General features: G+C 41.8%; 1 protein-coding gene across 1 annotated transcript; it reads right to left on the bottom strand.

The window, feature by feature from the left end:
• Positions 1-20,425: 20,425 nt before the first annotated feature.
• On the bottom strand, positions 20,426-21,516 carry LRRC30 (leucine rich repeat containing 30). The gene is given in 1 exon segment (XM_050892811.1): positions 20,426-21,516. A coding segment is annotated over 1 exon segment (1,044 nt). The 3' UTR covers positions 20,426-20,472.

Here is a 21,516-nt window from a genome sequence, read left to right as displayed (position 1 = left end):
GTACCAGTTGGCATTAGCCAGAGCGGCCTGTCTACACAACCTAGAGTACTCACTACTTCTCCTTAAAAAGAGATTATGCTGCTCCCTTTCCATTCATATACTTAAGGCTGAGAGCTCTCACCTTGAAAATTAGAAACCAAGGTTCAATTCTCTCCTCTGCTGTGACCCTGATAAAGGAGTGATTGGCCTTGCTCATGAACTAGCTCATAACTAATCTGGGGTGGAAGGTCCCTTCCCCCTTGCTGTTGAAGCAATACCATCACACACAAGAAGAAATGAGAAGATGAGAAGTGAGCACAAAAGAGCCCACCTGTACATGCAGAAGCACCTACATGGTCACCTAGAAGTGAGGTGAAGGAACCTACATAAGAGGTTTCTTGCTAATGGCTCTCACGGGTGCGTGAAACTTGTTCAAGATGAAATGTCTTCACCAACAAGTGCTAAGGCTTTCCAGCTTTGTTTCTCCTTAGCTATTCCGTGCAATCAGCTTAAATTGAGCATGTAGCAGGATTCTCTGTGAGATGAAAAATTAGAGTTTGATTTTCACAGGCTAAGGCAGAGAAATGAACTTGTGTTTCTCATAGCCAGTACTCTGACTTCTGCATGGTGTTATACTTTCTGACCACATCAGGGCTTTTGACAATTTGAATATGGATTTCTGACTCCATCTCTATGTGAAATAAACCTCTGCAACTTCTTTCTTCAATTATTTGTAAAACCAGGGACTAAAATTTGATAGCTTTGTAGAAGGGTAGCTGTAGGTCTAAAACAAAGGCTGGGAACTACTAGGAAACATAAACAAGACTTGGTAGAATTGGGAGTTAAATGCTGGCTTCCAGCTCTGCGCAGATTCCCAGAGGCTGTTAGGCATTTTGTATTTTTGCAGAACATTGCCTGTCTTTGCAGTGCAGGAGATGAGGCAGTCTATTCAGCCAATATGAAGAAAATGTGGCAAAAGCCAGTATACCTAAGAGGAATGAAAATATCAATGTTTTCTGCCCCAAGGAAAAGCTTGAGATTAAATAAGAACCAAACCGACCTTTTCCTGTCTTTGAAATCAAACATTAGTGAGAGGTTTTTTGATGCTTGAAAATACCTCTTTTATTCCTTTCTTCTGGACATTGCTGAAGAAATGAGTGGGTGGTGATGTATTCAAAGCATGTCTTGTCATGTCTAATTGGCTATATAAAGAAATCAAATGGCCTCCTTCTTCAAAAATATATTGCACATTAATAAGAAATTATTATTTTATTGATAGAGCTGACTATTGGCTAGGAGAAAAAAAAATTGTTCTTGAAGCCAATCAAGACCCAGGTTTTCCAAAATGTTACAGAGAACAATTGTCAGTCAGCTGTCTAAAGCATCCCTCAATCAATTGATTTAATAGGAACAATATCATTATAATAAAATATTGTCAAAGAATATGTCTCATGGTTTGAAAAAACATGCCTGTGTCTTTATTTTATGACTGTCCATGATTTGTCTTGAGCTTTTTTAATCTCACAAATGGAGACCATTCTCTTATGATAAAGTTCTAGCTAATTGACATTATCTCTTAATTATTTTTGTAACATATTCATTGCAGAATTTGTTCAAGTAAGAAGTTATTGTTTAATTTCCATGATGGATGTGCTCATTTCATGAGTATTAGATTAGTGGAGAGTATACAATTTGTATTAACATGCATATGTCATTAAAGAATACATTGTTTTCCAGCTGTCTTCAAACAAAAGCCAGCCTATGAGACACTGATTTGCTTTTGCAACATCTACTCACGTGGATAGTTCCAGTTAATATTCATGTAAGGATTACATAATTCAATCTACAGTCTTTGCATTTATTTTGCTTTGTTTTGCCTGATTTTGCTTTCGTGTTCATTCTCCTAGAAAATACACACACACAATTTTTTTCTTGAGATTGCTTTCATAGTAAGATTAATTTTGATGCTAAATGCAGCCAGAAACAAACCAAAAGGGCAACACTTCTTGCCTAAAGAGGATGGAGATTTCTGTGCTGTAAGGAACAATGCTGCACTTCTAGGAAAACTGATGGGAGGACCTAACCATAGGTCTTTCATTCTCTAAATCCCTTAATGTCAATTAACTCCTATAACAAACAAAAGGACCGAACATTTACAGAGTGACAAAAGGGCACCACAGACTTTTAGGATTTCACGCCAAATTAGTAGTTCCTATACTTTCCATTGTCCTAGCAGCCAGGAAGCCCCTGCACCCACAGTCAGGGGCGTTCCTAATTCAGCCAGGCCATTGCTCCCATGTGCATCTCCAAGGATTACATTTTATCATTCTTGCCTTAAGGCTCATTTAGACTTACAGTTCTGGAAGACATGTGGGCTTCAGATGGACACAAAAATCTGTCTATCTTAGATTGCTGGGGCTCAAATATGCTTCTAGCTCAAAGCTACAAGGCAAAAGTGATGAGGAAGGTAGTACTTTCAGTAATCCTTGTGCCCTCAGATCTAGACTGGGATATGCTGAATTTCACTGCACCACCCTGAAAGAAATTCAGGGCACAAAGGGACTCTGCAAAAGGATGATGGACAACAAGGTTTGTCTTAAAATGGCAGCAGTACATGATTATGGTTTTCCTTGACAACAGAAGGTGGGAAGAACTCCTGACTTCCACGGTGCAGACATAACTTTAGTTACCAAAACAGGATTTAATGCCTAATTTCAAAACTGTGACTATGAACTCGGCACTCAACAGTCACTTAATCCTGGGGGCACCTTTACCAAGTACGTCCTTTTTGACCCAAAGTGCTGGGAAGCTGGGGTCCAAAGAAGAGCAATGCCTCAACTACCCAAGGGGACCCTAACTTCCAGGATCTCAAGTCAGGCTTGCTTTGATATTGTATCTTCCATGAAAATCACTTTTCTTTCTCTACTGTTCCACTACTTCCACAGGAAGAGGTAAAAATAGGTATGAACAATCTCAGCCTGGGGGGAAGGTTTCCTACTTCTCGGACAAATACGAAGTACGTGCCAGCACCCACACCTCATGTTCCTCCCATGTTCCAGAGAAAAACAATGATCCATGTCCAGCTCAAGCAAAGAAGAACTGTGGGTCGCTACCCTCAGACAAGAGTCCTACCTGTCAGATCCAGGGGCACAGCAGATCTTACCTGCAACTTTGGTTCAGGCAACAGGACCTGAGCTGGGGGGTGTGATCCAGACACCCCTCTGTGCCCTATTGACTGCACTAGGCAGCTCCCATTCCCCTTGTGGGACATTCACCTCCCTGATTTGAAACACCAAACTCTTATTTTTGCAGGAATAGTGCCAAACGGTGGGGTTCGGTTTCCACACAGGTGGCCAGACACCTCAGGGTTACACATTTTGGCACCAAGCCTATACTTTTTAACAGGGCAGAGTCCTGTTTGGGTAAGCATTTGCCAGGATAGACATAAAGCGGTTGCAGTTCCTCAGTTATTTTTTTTAATGACTAAATCTCTGATAAGTTTCCAGTTGCCTTGATGCTTGTTGATTTTAGTGGAAGCTTTCAGCAGCTTTCAAGATAGGACTGCATGAAAAAGCCGGCTCATGCATATGCAGCTACTGGTAAATAAACAAGTATCTCGCTAATTAAAACACATCTAGGAAAGTCTAAACTAATTTAACATCTAAATGACTGATGATAAACGGGTAAGGGAAACCCAGAAATATTAGCCTTTTAAAAAATTGTTCGGCATAAGAATTGTAAAATGAATGGAAATAAACATCAAGGCATCTAGCATGAAAAAACAAATGAAAAAAATCGCTGAGACAAAGTTATGGAAAGAGATAAAAGTCCGTGTGCGCTGCAAGTGAAAAGGCATGGCAGAAACGTGCTCAGCTTCCCCAACATGCTATTAACATCTGAGAAAAACACTACTGAAATGTTACAAACTAATTAAATTGGGCATACAAGGGAATCAATGGGAATAAATTATTATGCAAATGCAAGGTTTTCCCTACATAAAGCAACTGCTAGGAGTCGGTGCGGTGGTAAGCCAGGAGTGGGGTGGATGCAGGGCTGCCCCGGAGGCAGTGCTCGCACCGGGGGACCCTGGCGCTGCAGTATCGCGCTCAGGTGTGGATGGACCTGATCACAGAAAATGGGGTAAAATCCCACAGAAGGAGGGAAGGTAGGAAGGAAAAATGTACCTGGGACTTCCTACAAAGGGAAAAAGAGGCTGATGCAGGACTGCTAAAGCAACAGTGCCATCTGCCGCGTACTCCCCTATGGAAGCAAGCTGATTTTAGCTGTCTCCTGCTCTGCTGCAGCCATGGCAGCAAATCTGAGAGCCCCCAGTAGCAGCACTGAGCTGAAGAGGGCAGAATGAAACCCAGCCTTTCCTCCGGCCCAGCCTTTGTACCCAAATGTGTATGCAGGCCTTCTGAAAAAACATTTCTGGACTGTCCTTGTTAGAGACATTGCCCATTAAAAAAAAGAAGGTTTTCTCTCTCTTGACATAGCAGGACCCTGTGCTTAGACACTTGTGAAGGATCAGTCTACTATAAAGCAGTCCGTCAGCAAGACATACATCGTGAATGTGTAAGCAACCAAACAGCTGCTGTCCAATCTCTTTTCTATGATGTATTTCTGTCACCTAGTAAAAGGGCTTTCTGTTACTCGTGCAAATCTGGTGTCGGTTTCAATCCATATTTTCATGCACAGTCCTTTTCACAGTGTTCATTACATCTCTGAATGCCTTTATACATTATAATATCTGAAGCAATTATAACAGAAAAGTCTAATCAATATTATGAATTTTTATAATGCCTTTCATCATAGATCTCAAAACTCATTTCTAAAAATTGAACCTGACAGAACTCATAAAATACAGGTGTAGCCACTCTGTGCACAATTCTGGTGGATTTAAGTCTGTAATCCACACATCCATGTTTATGCATCTAATATTTTTAGCCTTTACTTAAACACCCTTACTTTTTTAAAGAGTTCCCCAAAAACATGTCCAGGACAGAGCAGGAATAGAGTTTCGATAAAGTGATTCCCTTTCCTATGACCTCCTTCTGGATGCTTGACTTACTCCTTAAGGACATTTTGCAGGATGAATAGTCTAACATCGTTAGCCCAGGTGGTGGTGTATTTAATAGGTCCCAATAAAAAAATTCCCCATACTAGGACATCCCTCTTCAAAAATGTTTGTAGGCAAAAGGCTATTCTTGACATAAGCCAGCATCTACTCATTTTCCTCATTAGACCATTGCTCAGGCACCTATTCTTTTTGCACGTGCTACAGAATCCCTGCGATTTGTCTGCTGTGGGTGTTAAACTTCGGTTTTCTGTTAATTTGCGGACTTCCAAGCTGTCCTCTATGTCCTCTGCTGCTGTTCCTAGACTCATTAACGACGTGTGGAGGCGAGGCTTTTAGAACTAGACAGTATGGGATTCTGGGGCAACAGATGCTCTGCGGTAGCTCAGAGAAGCTTCATATTGCAGACCTGATCTTTGCAATCAAGGGTCTAAATTTGAATTTCAGAAAGGGATAAAACTTGTGATGAAGTGTCTACTATGAAGAGAGATGAATTCCAAGAGCTGAAGTCAGCTCCTGCATGGGTTCAAAATATGAATCCCAGTCTCTGCTGGTAACGAATGAGCGCACACTCCATCACTAAAGTACCTGAATCACACATAGGCTGCATCAAGGATGCATTTCTTGTGACTTTCTGTCTCTTTTTTGGCTTCTTGGAATTTTATATGATTACTTTAGATTGGAATAGCTATAAGATCTGGAGGCTTCACATTAATTATTAACCTCAGTATCTGACTCCTATATTTTAAGATCTACAGCTCTGAAAGAGGAGACACTGCTGGCAGTAGCTACCTTGGGAGGGTTGAAATTTATTATAAGTCAAACTAATCTATACTGTCTCCTGCTCAGGAAATTGAATTCTGGGAGTTTGTGAGAGTCAACTCAGAGTTGACTGAGACTCCTAATTCACATAGATGAGGGACATTTGCATTGAGATAAGAAAAATCTGTTGATCTGATTCTCATTACAAATCAGATTTAGTCATTCTGGAATTCAATCTACCATATTTAAGTTAGTTAGTGGGACCTTCAAAAATGGATAGTATAGACTTTGTTCTTTAAAAATAGATTCAACAAGATTATCTGTTAAAAACAAGAGATACTCATTTTGTGCATATTTTGCCAACAGATACTTATAATCAAAGAGTGGTAACAAGTTCCCGTTATTTGGTTATGGGCCTCTGCTGGCTGAGGTCCCACAGTGGCAATTTTTGAGAGAGTTCTTTGTACTCATGCGCTTAATCAAAAACAAGACTCAGCTCTGTATTTTCCTCCACAAAGTCAATGGACTAAACTCATCAAAGTCATAGGGTTAAATTTAGCTCAATGTGTCTTTGTTAAAATGTTTATAATGCAAATGGTGGCTATTCACAAAAGAAGTAACAGGGAGTCTGTAGACGGATTTGTTTCTTTGTCACCTCACTGAGCAGCTGGAAGATATCTCCAGAAAGAAATATAATATATGACTTCTTGTGAGTGTGAAAAAAACTCCACCCTCCTATTGTGTAAGCTCTTGGCCGCCCATTTCCAAGAAGATGATGGGCATCTTTGTGCCATGCTTATTAGCTAAAGTTAAGAACATTATCAAAAGCTCATAGATGCAAGTTATGCTAGCTAGCGCAATAAAAACTAAATAAATAAAGTGATGGATGTTCCTTCTGAAGTCAGAAGATGCAGCACTGGCTCTGCCTTACACCTGCTGAGGGAAAGTAGCTGAACTTCAGCGAGGCCTCCCCCTGGGACCTGCCTCAGGGAAGTGAGGAATGGCTGTAACCCCTGCCAGCGAGGACCGGGTCCAGTCTCCGGCACCTTTGTCACAGCAAACGCCTGCAGGGATCCAGTTTGCCTAGAAACAGCTTTCTGCTGCCAGCAGCCCCCTTCTTGGGATGAAGGCATCTGACACTGACGTTAAGTGAATGAAGCCTTGCGAAGCAACTGGATCCCAGTGCCACAGGCGTGCTCTGTGTTAGAAGCAGACAGTGGGGGAACTCAGACGAGGGTTGGGGGGGATGTATTAAGCTGTTAGCAGTATCTCCATGCTCTGGCTAAACCTGTGTGGGCGCTGCTCCAGCTACTCCAGCTGCTGCTGTGTTTTGTCAGCAACGAGTTAAATTCTTAGCACAGACAAGGCTGAAGAGGTGAACATTTCTTGATTTCCAGCTTTGCAAACACCTTTGACCAGCATCTCGAAGTATGACAGCCTGAGAGCATATTAATGAGCAGCTGCTTCCCAACGGGAACTGTTCCATCAGCATTTGTTCTCCCTGTGTTGTTTCCTGCCGCTATCCTGAGTGGTGACACAGAGGTGCATGAGCAGCTCAAAGATGACTGCAGAAGCGTAGGTATCTAAAACAGCCAGGAGGGCCTGGGATACAGAAGCAAATATCCTAACCTTGGAATGACAGCTCTCTTTCATCTGGAGATGGGGTTATGAATATAGCATTTGCTTTTCTACCATCAAATAAAAATGATAACATAATGGACCGGCAATTCTGCTGTTATTCTGCGGCTACGAAAGCACATAAACTGAAAGGCCAGGGGGATGATTCTTTTGCAGTTAGCCTTAATTCCTCTGCAGACACAGAAGTATAATGGGAAGCCAGAAATGGACCTCTGCAATGCCCTATTTAACCTATGGGAATCTTTCACTGGAAGAAGGGGTGGGCACACTGTGTCAGATATCATATACATTGCTAATGATATATTAGACAGGAGATAATAAGCCTTTCAAGGATTCCTAAATGTATTACTTGTTAATTTAGGAGGTACCCAGGGTGCAACTTATGAGGTGGTACTAATTTAGAAGGTATCATGAGTGACTCTGCTTGCTGGAGGGCTGAAATGTAAATCCCATTGTTCAACAGGGAAAACGAAAATGCTCCTTCCATTAAGTCTGTGATCTGTCCTTCACTTGCCATGGGGAATAGCATAATTTAGAAAGCTGCCTTCTAGGATGTTGAACAATCATGACTCATCAGTGAGATCTCTAGATTAAAAATGTGAACATTTTTACATTACTAGAGGGATTATTATATCTTGCTTAATATTTCATATATTTGACATCAAACTACCAAGTAACGAGTATAATGTGTTAAAATGCCACTCTAGTCATATTACTTGCCTGCTTTTATGTAATAAGACTCTAACTGCATTTGTTCAGTGATACTGTACAGTGGTTTGATTTATGTTTTGTAGTGTCAGGCTGAGAAGGGACTTTAAAACTGATTGTCATAGTCAGTTCAGATCTATCTCTGAGGTTCTATGGATCCTGAAACAGGCGATTCTCCTCAGAGGCAGAAGAGTTTTTGTATCCTTGCCTTAAATGCAAAACTGATGCAGCACCACCTTCCATGGAGCTGCATGTACCTTCAGGCACCCAGCAGTAAGCAACAACGTTACTTTCACCCCTGATTGATTCCTTCCAGAACTAGTGGATAAATTATACTATTATGCTGTTACTGTATCTTATACCATAACTCCTTGTGTATACCAGGTCCAGCCCTCTTCACTTCTGCATGCCCACAGTTCCCACTGTACTCAATGGGAGGTGAGGCTTGTAGGACCAGTTCCCTTGGTCCTGCCTTGCTGGGGTGAATACCCCATGCAAGGAGAGCCCCTCCCAAAACTATCACCTGACAGTCATAGCAGGGCAGCGCTGGGCTTCACACCACACATGCATATCAGCTAGGTCAGTCCAAACCAGGCAAGCAAATTTGTGCTTCTTTACTGGGTCCTGTTGTCTTCTCTTTCTTCATCCCACCTTTTTTCCTCCTGCCCTGAATTTGAAGTGAGGACCTCTCTGTGAACAGCGTAATTGTTACCGCTCTCCGTAATTGTGGCTACACATGGTTGCTCCAGCCTGAGACTGCAGCTTCCCTTTTAAAGGATTGACACCAAAGAGTAGTAGTGTATTAAACACAGGTGAAAGGGAGTGAGGTGGGCATATTTTTACAGCAGAAACAGAGAACCAGACATAAATCTCACCGTCTACAGCACATGGCAAAATCTGGGGCTAGGCAAGAGAATCTATTCCTGCTTTTATATGTTTCTAAATCATTCTGTAGCAATATGACAAGCCGGGGGACCGAAATTCCTCACTTCCAAAATACAGGTAACAGAGGCAGTGAATTTATGCAGAGCTTCACTGGGAACAGGAGGGGACGCCTGGAGAATAAGTCAGGCGAGGACAAGACTTCTTGTTTCTTCACAGTTGTGCATAGACTCTCTCCTATGTCTTTAACATTTGCAATAGCCCTTCAGCAGCTGGTTAACATAAATGTCTATCTGGAATCATACTGGAGACTGAGGATTTATGAGCTACAGGGGCACAGAAAAATGCCACTAAGTGCAAAGTATATTCTGCTCTTCAGGCTAGTTACTGCTTCCTGAGGCTTGTTCGCCATTTTTCACTTATTCTATTTATTGTTTTTCTGTTTTTCTTTTTTCATCTTCTTTTTTTTTTTGTTATCCCCCTGTGTGGTTGATGAAGACGGGTCTCTGCTAATGATTAACTTGTTTTGGAGGGCAAATTCAGAAAAGGAGGGTTGAACTGTCATCAGTCAAGCAGTCAACTTTAATTAAAAATGTTGAAACTCGTTAGTAAGAAACAAAGAGGCAAAACAAAAAAAGGAAGGAGAGTGGGTAGCAACAGAAAAGAGAACATAATAAAACAAAGAGGAAGGACAAATGAAAAGAAAAAGGCAACAGAATTAATGGGAAAATGCAGATAGCTAGTATAGAAGAAACTGTACATCAGCTGTCCTGGCTTCTTACTAAAGTGACTACATGTCTAGCAGTAGCCTTTAAAGTGGCAATTCTTTCCCCCTTGCCCCTCTTATATTTATTATTTATCTGATATTTTAAAATATACTGTTGCTAGTATGAACTGCGGCAAGGCAAACGCGGGGCATTTCTGCTGTGTGTTTGTTGTTGAATATGCACACAAGCCTAGGTCCTGCTCAGAATAACCAACTGCTGGTTTGGGGAGTACAAGAGAGAGGGGGAACTGTTGCAGAAATCCCAGTTTGGTGACTCATCACCCTGGCAACACTGGCAAGGGAAAACTTATCTTTATCCAAATCTAGACTATGCTAGTGTAATATTGATGTAAAAGTTAAAATGACTTACTGAGAAGAGCTATTATCTTCACGGATAAGTCTTGAAATGTCACTGCTTTGCAACATATTAGCCTAGCGAAAGAACATTAAATAGCCTCTCTAATGGACACCTGATGCACCAGAGAGAATTCTGAGTCCCTGGTGAATTTCCACATCCTCCCCTAAGGCTAGTCCTTATGAGTATTTGGACATGCTGGATGAATTTTCTCACCCATGCACTCTAATATCTGCATGCCAGTCCAAGGAAGGTGAAACATCTTAACTGCTGTAAATTCATAACTTTGAGCCAAACGAGAAATAAATCGAATCTATCCCTGATATGGGCTTTGTGAAAGTGAAAACTCACCAAGTCTAACTAAAAGCATTCATTTGCTTTCTGTTCTGCAAGCCCTGGGGGATCATTTAGACCAGAGCAACCTCTGGTCCTCCAAGCAGGACTAGAAAATGTAGTACCTGAAGTCTGTGAGACATTGGCTTTATGTTTTCACACAGTGTAAGAAGAGGCTATTAAGACTCATAGTAAAGGCTGTTATATTAACTTATCCAAATAAAATATGGAGATTGAAGGGGAGGGTTAAAACATATACATCAGCTTTTGATAAACAACCAACTACTAAAGTTCTTCTGAGGTTAAACTAAATTTTGAACTAGCTTTGTTTCACCCCCGGTCTCTAGGAGTAGCCCAGACAATTGGGTGTGAAAATTCTCTAAACTTTTCCATTTGAGCCTCTACAAACATCCGGGCCAAACTGAACTCCAAAAGTATTCAGTTTGGTGTCAGATCTATACATTTTCCTAGACAGATCAGGCTGTGTGGAATTTAACTTCTTTTCTTCTTTGATGAGCTAAAGAACGCATTTCAAATAGTTCACTGCAAGAGGCACTAACTTTTTAGTGACTAACAGAAAATGAATGTATCTGCTTGTATGATTATTGATGAATAAAAAAAAGACCAAATCCGAATTCTTCCCTATTTTAAATCCCCACATTGCTTAATAAAACTCCCAATGAACTTTGTGATATCTAACACTAAAAAACACCCAGAAAAACTAACGTACAAGAAATTAAAAAGCAATGTAATTTACCACCATGTGTTGTAAGTCCTGCTTTGATGCTAAATTATCAGCATTTTATTTCCAGTGGAATATGCTACTTTTCAGTCAGCTCACACGTATTCTTAGAATCATAGAAGCATAGAATGATTTGAAACCAGGACATTTGGGTTGGAAAGGACCTTAAAGATCACCTAGTTCCAACCCCGCTGCCATGGGCAGGGGCATCTTTCACTAGATCAGGTTGCTCAAAGCCCCATCCAACTTGGCCTTGAACACTTCCAGGGATGGGGCGTCCACAGCCTATCTGGGCAACCTGTTCCAGTGCCTCATCACTCTCACAGTAAAGAATTTCTTCCTTACATCTAATCTAAATCTACCCTCTCTCAGTTTAAAACCATTACCCCTCGTCCTATCCCTACACTCGCTGATAAAGAGTCCCTCCCCATCTTTCCTGTAGGCCCCCTTTAAGTACTGGAAGGCCGCTGTAAGGTCTCTCTGGGGCCTTCTCTTCTCCAGGCTAAACAACCTCAACTCTCTCAGCCTGTCTTCGTAGGCGAGGTGCTCCAGCCCCCTGATCACCTTTGTGGCCTTCCTCTGGACCCAATCGAGCAGGTCCATGCCTGTCTTACGCTGGGGGCCCCAGAGCAGAACGCAGTACTCCAGGTGGGGTCTCACGAGAGTGGAGTAGAGGGGGAGAATCACTTCCCTCGACCTGCTGGTCTCACTTCTTTTGATGCAGCCCAGGATATTGTTGGCTTTCTGGGCTGCAAGCGCACATTGCTGGGTCATGTTGAGCTTCTCGTCAACCAACACCCCAAGTCCTTCTCAGGACTGCTTTCATTGCACTCATCGCCCATCCTGTATTTGTGCTTGGGAGTGCCCCGGCCCATGTGCAGGACCTTGCACTTGGCCTCGTTGAACTTCATGAGGTTCGCACGGGCCCACCTCTCAAGCCTGGCAAGGTTGTCCCCCTGGATAGCATCCCTTCCCTCCAGCATGTCGACTGCACCACACAGCTTAGTGTCATCAGCAAACTTGCTGAGGGTGCACTCAATCCCACTGTCCATGTCGCCGACAAAGATGTTAAACAGCGCCAGTCCCAGTACCGACCCCTGAGGAACGCCACTCGTCACTGGTCTCCACTCCGACACTGAGTCATTGACTGCAACTCTTTGAGTGCGACCATCCAGCCAATTCCTTATCCACTGAGCAGTCCATCCGTCAAATCCATGTCTCTCCAATTTAGAGACAAGGATGTCGTGCGGGACAGTGCCAAATGCTTTGCACAAGTCCAGGTAGATGACGTCCGTTGCTCTTCCCTTATCCACCAACACTGTAACCCCATCGTAGAAGGCCACCAAATTTGTCAGGCACAATTTGCCCTTAGTGAAGCCATGCTGGCTGTCACCAATCACCTCCTTATTTTCCATGTGCCCCAGCATAGTTTCCAGGAGGATGCGCTCCATGATCTTGCCAGGCAGAGAAGTGAGACTGACTGGCCTGTAGTTCCCCGGGTCTTCCTTTTTTCCCTTTTTAAAAATGGGGGTTATGTTTCCCCTTTTCCAGTCAGTGCGAACTTCTCCGGACTGCTGCGACTTCTCAAATATGATGGGTAGTGGCTTAGCCACTTCATCTGCCAGTTCCCTCAGGACCCACGGATGCATCTCATCAGGTCCCATGGACTTGTGCACCTTCAGGTTCCTTAGATGGTCTTGAACCTGATCTTCTCCTACAGTGGGCGGTTCTTCATTCTCCCAGTCGCTGCCTTTGCCTTCTGGGACCTGGGCAGTGTGGCTGGAGCACTTGCCAGTGAAGACTGAGGCAAAAAAGTCATTGAGTACCTCAGCCTTCTCCATGTCCTGGGTAACCAGGTCTCCCCTTTCCTTCCGGAGAGGGCCCACATTTTCCCTAGTCTTCCTTTTATCACCAACGTACCTATAGAAGCTTTTCTTGCTGCCCTTGATGTCCCTGGCCAGATTTAATTCTATCAGGGCTTTGGCTTTCCTAACCTGATCCCTGGCTGCTTGGACAATTTCTCTGTATTCCTCCCAGGCTACCTGTCTATGGCTCCCTCTGTAGGCTTCCTTTTTGTGTTTGAGTTTGTCCAGAAGCTCCTTGTTCATCCACGCAGGCCTCCTGGCATTTTTGCCTGACTTCCTCTTTGTTGGGATGCATTGCTTCTGAGCTTGATACGAGTATTCCTCAGAAACTACATTGCAAAGCGTTGTAAAAACCTCCCAAATACCTCCAAACATATGCACACACAAATGGACACACACACACATGCTCAGAGGGATTTTTTTTTAATGACTTGAATTCAAGGTTAGTATCTTTGTAACTTCATTTGTATGTGGACAGAACACACAAACACCACATTACAATCTATTCTTTACAGTGTTGTTTTCCAACTGGAAAGAGAAGGTAAGTGTGCTGAAAGATATACAGGACCCTTGTGCACAGAAATGGCTATGGAAAGGCATTATCTTAACGAAGTCATACTCGATTGAATGAATTTCCCAAAGTGAAGGTTTTATTCTTCTGGATTCTTCAGCTCTCCCATCAGTGCCATTCACAGGGCACTATATTACTCTATGCCAGAGAGACTTGTCTGCTTACACAGGCAAACAATCTAGGAACCACTAATAGCCTCTGTTGTCCCCTATAGGGAAAATATGTATACATGCATGGACCAATACAAAACTCCATATATACATACAGAGACTTCCATTACATTTTTGAAAACAAAAAGGACAAAGAACAAGCAAGGAAAGTATAATGAAAATAACTTTGTTTTCTAGATGGAAGTGATTTTTTACTGTAACACTTTGCTGTTACTCACTTGGTAATTTCTTTTAGCTGATTTTGGGATGCTGTTTCTAAAAACTACAGAGGCTTCTTTTAAATGTGTCCTGCTTACCCCTGTTTTGAGGTGATCATTTTAATAGCTAGGGAGAAAGAATTTCCTGCCATTGAAAGCGTTTGGCACAGGGCGTTGTAGGTGTGTTGGTGTTTCTCTGATGTATCTTCCAACCCTTCTCAGCAAGTCTGAATGTTATACTATATTGAGAGATAGTACTTCGTGTCCTGTGCACACATGCTGCAGAGGCAAGGGCGGGCAAAGGAAGGTAATTGTACTCTACAGCTTCACTGACCTTGCTTCACATGCCTAAATTAGGCTGCAGATGTCCTGGGGCTCTCTCTGGCCAGCAGGGAGAGACCCCAGGACAACATAGGGCACTTCAGCAACACTCCTTTCCCAGTGCCTCCTGGGACTAATGTGTCCATCTCTCTCTATCAACCATGGAAACAGTGTCCGGAGACTAACCACTGTCTGAAACCTCTAAGGCAGGTGCATAAAGTTGGTGTTCTGAGCATGACACCTGTTTTGGGTAGGTTACCCGTCTCATGACCAGTGGCTGTGGAGCCTGCCAGCCTCCCCCGTCCTGCCAACCTTGTGTGGTGGGTGAGAGATCGGACCCTCGGTACATTTTCACGCCCACCCACACCTGGCAACATTGGCTTTGCAGGAGGGGAAAAGCAATTTGTTGCTTTTGTGAGTACGCCCATGACGCAAATGCTGGAGATCAGGAAGAAAATGGAGAAACATATATTTCCCTCACAAAGTTGTATCAAAAAAGAAAAGAGAAATTATCTTTTTTTAAATGTCTGGAAAGTGGAAATTAAATACAGGCTATCCATCAATGAATTTATGGTATCTGAAACTCCTCTGAGCCCTAGGAAAACATAAAGCTCTGCCCTTTGGTCTTCTTTTCAGTCTGCCTGGGTAAGCTCACTTTATGAGGCAGCATAATTTGCAGTGACCTTTTCTGAAGCTGTTGCTACACTTCCTGCTTCACTGGAAACCACCTTTTTAGCCATGCATGATGTGATTCCACATACATTGGAGTATAAATTTCAGGCTTTGTCACTAAACCCTGCAAAGTAATCCGGTGCTGTAGGCGGCCATACTGGTGCAGGATGCTGTCGGTACCGTTGAGCTGCAGAAGACAGTGCTAAGGGATGGTTTTTGAAGGCTGGTTGGCGCTTGTTGCACCACAGATGAATGCATGGAATCAATGGGGGCGCAGGATGAAAGAAGAATTTAAAACTAATAATGTCAGCAGTCTGCTTTTCTCTGGATTGCTAGGAGGGAGAAAAAATATTTCTTATGTAATTCTCACTTTTAAAAAATCTTTAGATGAATTTGATTTCCTCTTGGGATATTCAGGGTGTTCAGATAAGCTAATACATTTCTAACGAGATCTGTTTCAGTGTCTCTTTTTTCATCTTTTATAATTATTATTCTTCCTCTTACTTGTACAGAGGAAGGATTATGCAATTTTATAAAAGGATTTTCAGACTTACTCCACATGTGAGTATTAAAGTGTACCTCTGTCCCAATATACCTAAAGCCTCATACCCATTTAAACATCTACTGAGTTTTTAAATCTTGTTTTTGTCATATATGAAATGGTAAATGTGTATATTCTTATATAAATGCAGGCTCTTCTACAGTCAGTGGAAGTTTTCCTTTGGCTGTAACTGTTTCAGGATTTCAGCTCCCACATGTGTGGACTGCAGAAGCACATGTGACATAATAATATGCATATTTTCTTAAGATTTTAGAAATTATTAGATAAAAAAATATAAAATTTTTTTATATAATTATTTTAATACATATTAATTATACTTAATAGGACTGTGCAAGGCAGTCTGAAACACTCTTTGAATCACTGAAGAACTGCTGTCTGAAGGTTGTGCAGCAAATTTACCCTTGGAATTTGGTGAAACCATACTGAGCAGATGATTAATTAATTTTCTTTGCTTTCTTTCTTTACCTCTCTTTATTTACCTTTATTTATCTCTCATGTGGTGAAGACCTTTGAGGCTTCTTTTTTTCTTTGGTTAAGGAAATAAGCTGAAGTATCAACGATTTTTCTCCTTGTGGAAATTATATGCTGTGATATGTTTTTTCAAGTAATGTGCTGGCATTTCAAGTAAAGAATGTGTTCAAATCTCTCCAGGATCAATGCAATACTTTTTAGATGCATCCTCCTTCACATAAATGATGACTGTAAAGTTCTTAAAAATATTAACTGAAACATAAAGTTTCCTGAAGCTGCAGCGTAGTAATAGGAAATTAATTAATTTATATCCTAAAAAGCTTAAACTACAGAATGCGTATTCTTATGGTAAATATGACTAGAAACTGTTCTTGAGTTTGACAAAAAAAGAGGAATTTTGATGAAAATGAGGAAAAGTACAGAGAAAATATCGGCAAGTTGGAAAAAAAAATGTTGACATTTTTCAACCAAAATAATAATCATAAAACCTTTAATCTGAATTTCAAGAGCTTTCAGCTGGAATCTGAAAAATTCTGTTTTGAAATGCCACCCCAGTGCATCTTGGAAATTGGTCTTTGTAGGGTCTTGCTACTTTGCTCATGTAACGGGCTGGTGTTCCTGGCCAGATTACATGCCCATGGGTGCCCCACGGGGCTGCTGGGACATTGCAATGGATTTTGGGAAGTCACCAGTCACAAGCAGCGTGAGGAAGCTTGCCCACGTGGCAGGTTTGGCCAGTAGCCCTGGAGCGGTAAGTACAACACATTTCAGCTTTAACTTCCAGTGAGGTGTTACAGCAACACTTCAGATTAAAATGTTTTCCTTTCAGTCCAAGGTTGAAGTCGCTAACTTTGGTTAGACCAAGAGCCTGAAACCTTCCAGTTTTCAAAGGCTTTGCTTGTTGACTAGACTTTAAACTTTTCACAGAAAGAAGCTTTCTTTTCAATTTAAAATAAAAGTAGACGGAATCTGTTCACCTCACCAAATGTACCACCAGTGTATTTGATGATAGCTGGGGAACAAATTGTATAGCCTTGTTGTATATTACATTTATCCCAGCCGTTTGACCCCTGACTATGTTCTTTCTACTTTGTTCTCGTGCTTTGCCCTTTGTTTTGTCCACATCAAGAATTTTTCTAAGCTCTTTGAGAGCTTCTCTGAGCAATAGCCATAGAAAAGTCACCCTACCAAGAGAGTATCCCACGAGTGGATCCCACTTTTTCCATTCCTTTGAAGAACACCACCACCAATAACAACAAAAATAATAGATGCATCAAAAGTTATGCTGCTGTGAGGCTTAGGATGAGAAAACTTCAGTGAGTACTGGAAACAAGTGTAACATTCCGCATATAGTTCTCTGAAAGATTATAAGTCAAAATCATATCATTTAATATACACATAGAAGTGGTACTGTCGTCATATATTATGAGATATGACTACAGTCCCTGCGGCGTTTCAGCTCCTTTTTTCCCTGTCGTCTGTACAGCTAATCTCAGATGACAATGCTGAGATCCACCAATTCTTTGCTAATGCCCGGCTCAAAACTAGGGCCAGCGTGTGACATCATGATTTCTATCTCCCTCCTGTGCCTCTTGCTCGCTTTCTCTGTCTTGCTCCCTCTCAGATGCAAATACATATATCTTTATTTGCCTCTCATGCATATTTCTATACATTAACAGTGATACATAGTCTTTTCTTTTTACAGGAAGAATTCAGAACACTACCTTTCATTATGTGAAATCATTTTCTGTATCTCTGAGAAAGCTATTTATAAGGGTCTTGATTGAGGAATGAAAGAAAGACTAAAGCAGTTCAGTAGAAATGATCTTCTTAATGGTAAAATCTGAATTATACATTAAAGTACCATTTATTCAATGAATTTTATTATTCTGTTTAAAAAGGCAGAGACTTTTATGTGTTTCGTATGCTTACAAAGGTTTATTAGCTCGAGTAAAAGGTTATTATTATTCAATTGAATAATTGAATTTTAAATTATTGGTATTGCACTTCATATTATAACTGCTTTTCCAGATGCATTTGATTATGTCAAATTTGCCTTTTAATCCCCTGTCTGGAGACCATTTTCTTGAATCATGCACTGTTTCTCGCCCTCCGTAGCGGCATCCTAATGGACGCACACAGTCCAGTCTCACATCTTCCATGTAAATTACTGTGCATATCACATCGAAGGCTATCTGGTGTCATATAATCCTGGATACTGACATGTGGAAAATCTTTTCAGGTGATTAATGCCATAGGCATCTAATTTTCCTGCAAAGCACTATTGCGAGACTGCAGTGTTTATGTGAATGCCAGACTTAGGGATATGAAATGGACATTTAGAAAAGTTAATAATCTGTGCCTAATCCCCTCCAAGAATTATCTGTTAGTATTTCTATAAATAATTGCAGCTTTATTTCTTGTCGTTAATTGAATCACATATTAATTTATTAGATGTATTGTTCATTAAAAAACTTGGAACTTTGCTATAAATCTCATTGCATGGGTGAAATAAATACATGTAAAGCTACACATAAAATATCTTTGCATTTGAAACATATATTAAGTAAAAAAAAATCACAAAATAACGGTGCTTTGGTGTTTGTTTACTTGCTTTGGTTTTTTGTTTGCTTAATGCTCGAGCAAATGTGCCCTTCAAAAAAGGTTTCTCATTTGCTAGAAACATAAGATTTGTCCTTGACTGCATGCTTGGAAACTGCAATTCCTGGGTGTAACACTGAAACTTTTGATTACGATAACAAACGATACACAAAACAATCCAACATAATAAAGTATCAGGGTAGGCAGCCCCAGAGTGGAATATTCTGTGAGCACCGATTCTTCATTGCTATGTTCAATACTGCACTGATAACATTAGCATGGCCAAAAGTGCTGCATTTGCTTGCATGGACCTATGAATTACATAATTGTCTGCTGTTATCAGGCTGCTTCTTCCTCTGCTGAAGAGTTTTTCCCTCAGCTAGGAGTTGTCCATTAACTTTACTAGAAGCAGGATCAGCCTTCCACAGCCTTCCATAATTTCAAGCAAATTATGTTTTAGAAAGTAATCATTGATTCCTGAGATTTGACATAGGGTAGGAAGCACTTTAAAAGTGGCTTTGAATACTCTTAATTAGCTCAAGAATTACAGGCTCATTCCTCTTTTACTCTGCCATTACAAGCATTTATCTCAACTGATTTCAACAGAGTTGCTTCTGTTTTACGCTGGTGTGAGGGAACAAAAAACCCAGGTTGCATAAATTGTTAACAGCTCTTTCATACTGCCTCTTTATTACCAGATAAAACTTTCATGAAGGACATTCACAGAAGATCAATATGAGAAACCACATAAGACCTGACTTTTATGCTACTGGCTGATACTGAAAGTCACAGAAATAAGTATTTGGTTTTGAAGCTCTTACTTAAGCCGATGATTGGTTTGATGTTGCTTTTCCTGAAAGAAATATTTCACCTTTAGGAGACGTACTGCCTCCTGAGTAAAGTTACTCCACGATTCTGATTGCAGGGATGTGGGAAAGGGAACAGAGTGCAGTTGTTCATCTAGTAACAAGCAACTTCATGTGACAGCCTTCGTTTGAGGGAATAAGGACCCACATCCGTTTCTCTGCTTCACGTGGATGCTGCTCCCGGCTGATGTGACGCACCGCTGTTGGCATCCTAGGAGGCTCCGTGGGAAAGGCTGTGTGTCTCAGGAGGGGAACTAGGGGCTTTGGGGAAGTTTGGGGTCTTCTTCCAAAGAACTGGGAAATGGCCTAATCGACGGCGATCTTCACCTGTAATTTATAGAGGCCAGTGCACAGCTGTGGGGTAAACAACAAATGGTATTGAACTGACCAGTAATATACTGTCTGTGAGCTAATATAGCTCAGGATATATTCACTGCTGAAAGTAAATTAAACATTTTCTTTAAGATTCATTTAGATAGCAGTGTTTGTTTATGTAGTGGTTTATCTGTGTATGAAGAAGTGAGCAGGAGTTAAAGTGCAACTGCAATCACATACAGTAAATCCAATTTACATTAACATTCCTCCAACCTAATAGCTGGCAAATACACGTTTCTGCACTTCTAGCAGTCTGCCTTAATTTTTTTTCTGTCAAATGAAGAGCAAACATTTTATCACAAGTTTGTTGGGTTTTTTTTTCCTAAAAAAACCCAAAGCACACCAACACTGAAGGTTACAGAGGTGGCTATTTTTAGAAAGCTTACTCCTCACACACTTAATCAAGACCATCATACTTTACTTGCTTTCCTCCAACCATTATTAAAGCCATCCACAGTCTTCAAAATCCGAGCGTTATGAAGCGGAAGTGCTTGTGCAGGAAAGTGCTCCAATACAACTGAGTCTTGATGACAGGCTTAATCCCAAGCTCAGTGGAAACTCAGTTGTGCTCCTTTTTCTCCCTGAGGTAGTTGAAGAGGACATCCAGCCCCCCCTCGACGACCTCGGGCAGGGGCCGGGACAAGGGGTTGTGGGCGATGTGGAGGCCTTTGTCCATCGGGTTCCACGCGATGCGTGGCAGCCGGCGCAGCAGGTAGAGGTCATCCGGGAGAGTCTGTATGGCATTGTAATCAACATTTAGTAACTCCAGAGCAGTGATGAAGCAGAGAGACCGTGGCAGGGTGCGTATGTTGTTATTCTCTACGATAAAGATTTGCAGATTGACCAGATACTGGACACTCTCTGCGATGTTTTCAAGCTTGTTGCACCCTAGGTGCAAAAAGTCTAAGCTCCTTAGTGTGAAAATGCAGAGGGGAATTTGCACAAAGCGGTTGTTACTGAGGTTCAGTTTCCTCAAACTCGTCAGGTCGGTGAAGCTCAAAGGCAGTTGCGAGATGCGGTTATGCGAGAGGCTCAAAACCTCCAGCTTCCTGCACAAGCTGAGCTCTGCTGGCACTTCTGTCAGGCAATTCATATTGACGAACAAGACCTTCAGGTTCCTCAGCAGCCCAATCTCTTTAGGCAGACACTTGAGGCAGTTGCCACCCAAGTTCAGCACTACCAACCTGTCCAGTTTCCCCAGCGAAGGAGGAATCACCACCAGCTGGTTGCGTGAAAGGTTCAGTTTCTGCACCTCGGGCAGTCCCCACAAGAAGTCAGGTGTGCTGGTCATCCCTTTCATTATGAGGCTCAAGCTGACATAACGCAATCCCCGTTTCAGCAGCGACTTGGGCTCTTTCCCCAAGAGAAGAGCATCTTCCCATGCAGGCAACTTTGGACCTTTCCTCAGAAAAAACATGCTCCTTTGCCCCTTGTTCTTTGAGTGCTCAGTTCCCATAACACCCTGGATCCCTCCTGAGAGATGAAGCGAGGTTTTCTTCCCTTGCAAGTGCTACACCAACATGCAAATGCCAACAGAGGATGACAGCTTGCAGGAGGCGGGAAAGTCAAAGCAAGGAGACAAGGAGGAGCCTGTGAAGTGCAT

Source organism: Gymnogyps californianus, chromosome 2, assembly GCF_018139145.2.
Source record: "Gymnogyps californianus isolate 813 chromosome 2, ASM1813914v2, whole genome shotgun sequence".
Lineage (NCBI taxonomy): Eukaryota > Metazoa > Chordata > Aves > Accipitriformes > Cathartidae > Gymnogyps > Gymnogyps californianus.
This window is presented reverse-complemented; position numbering and strand designations above follow the sequence as displayed.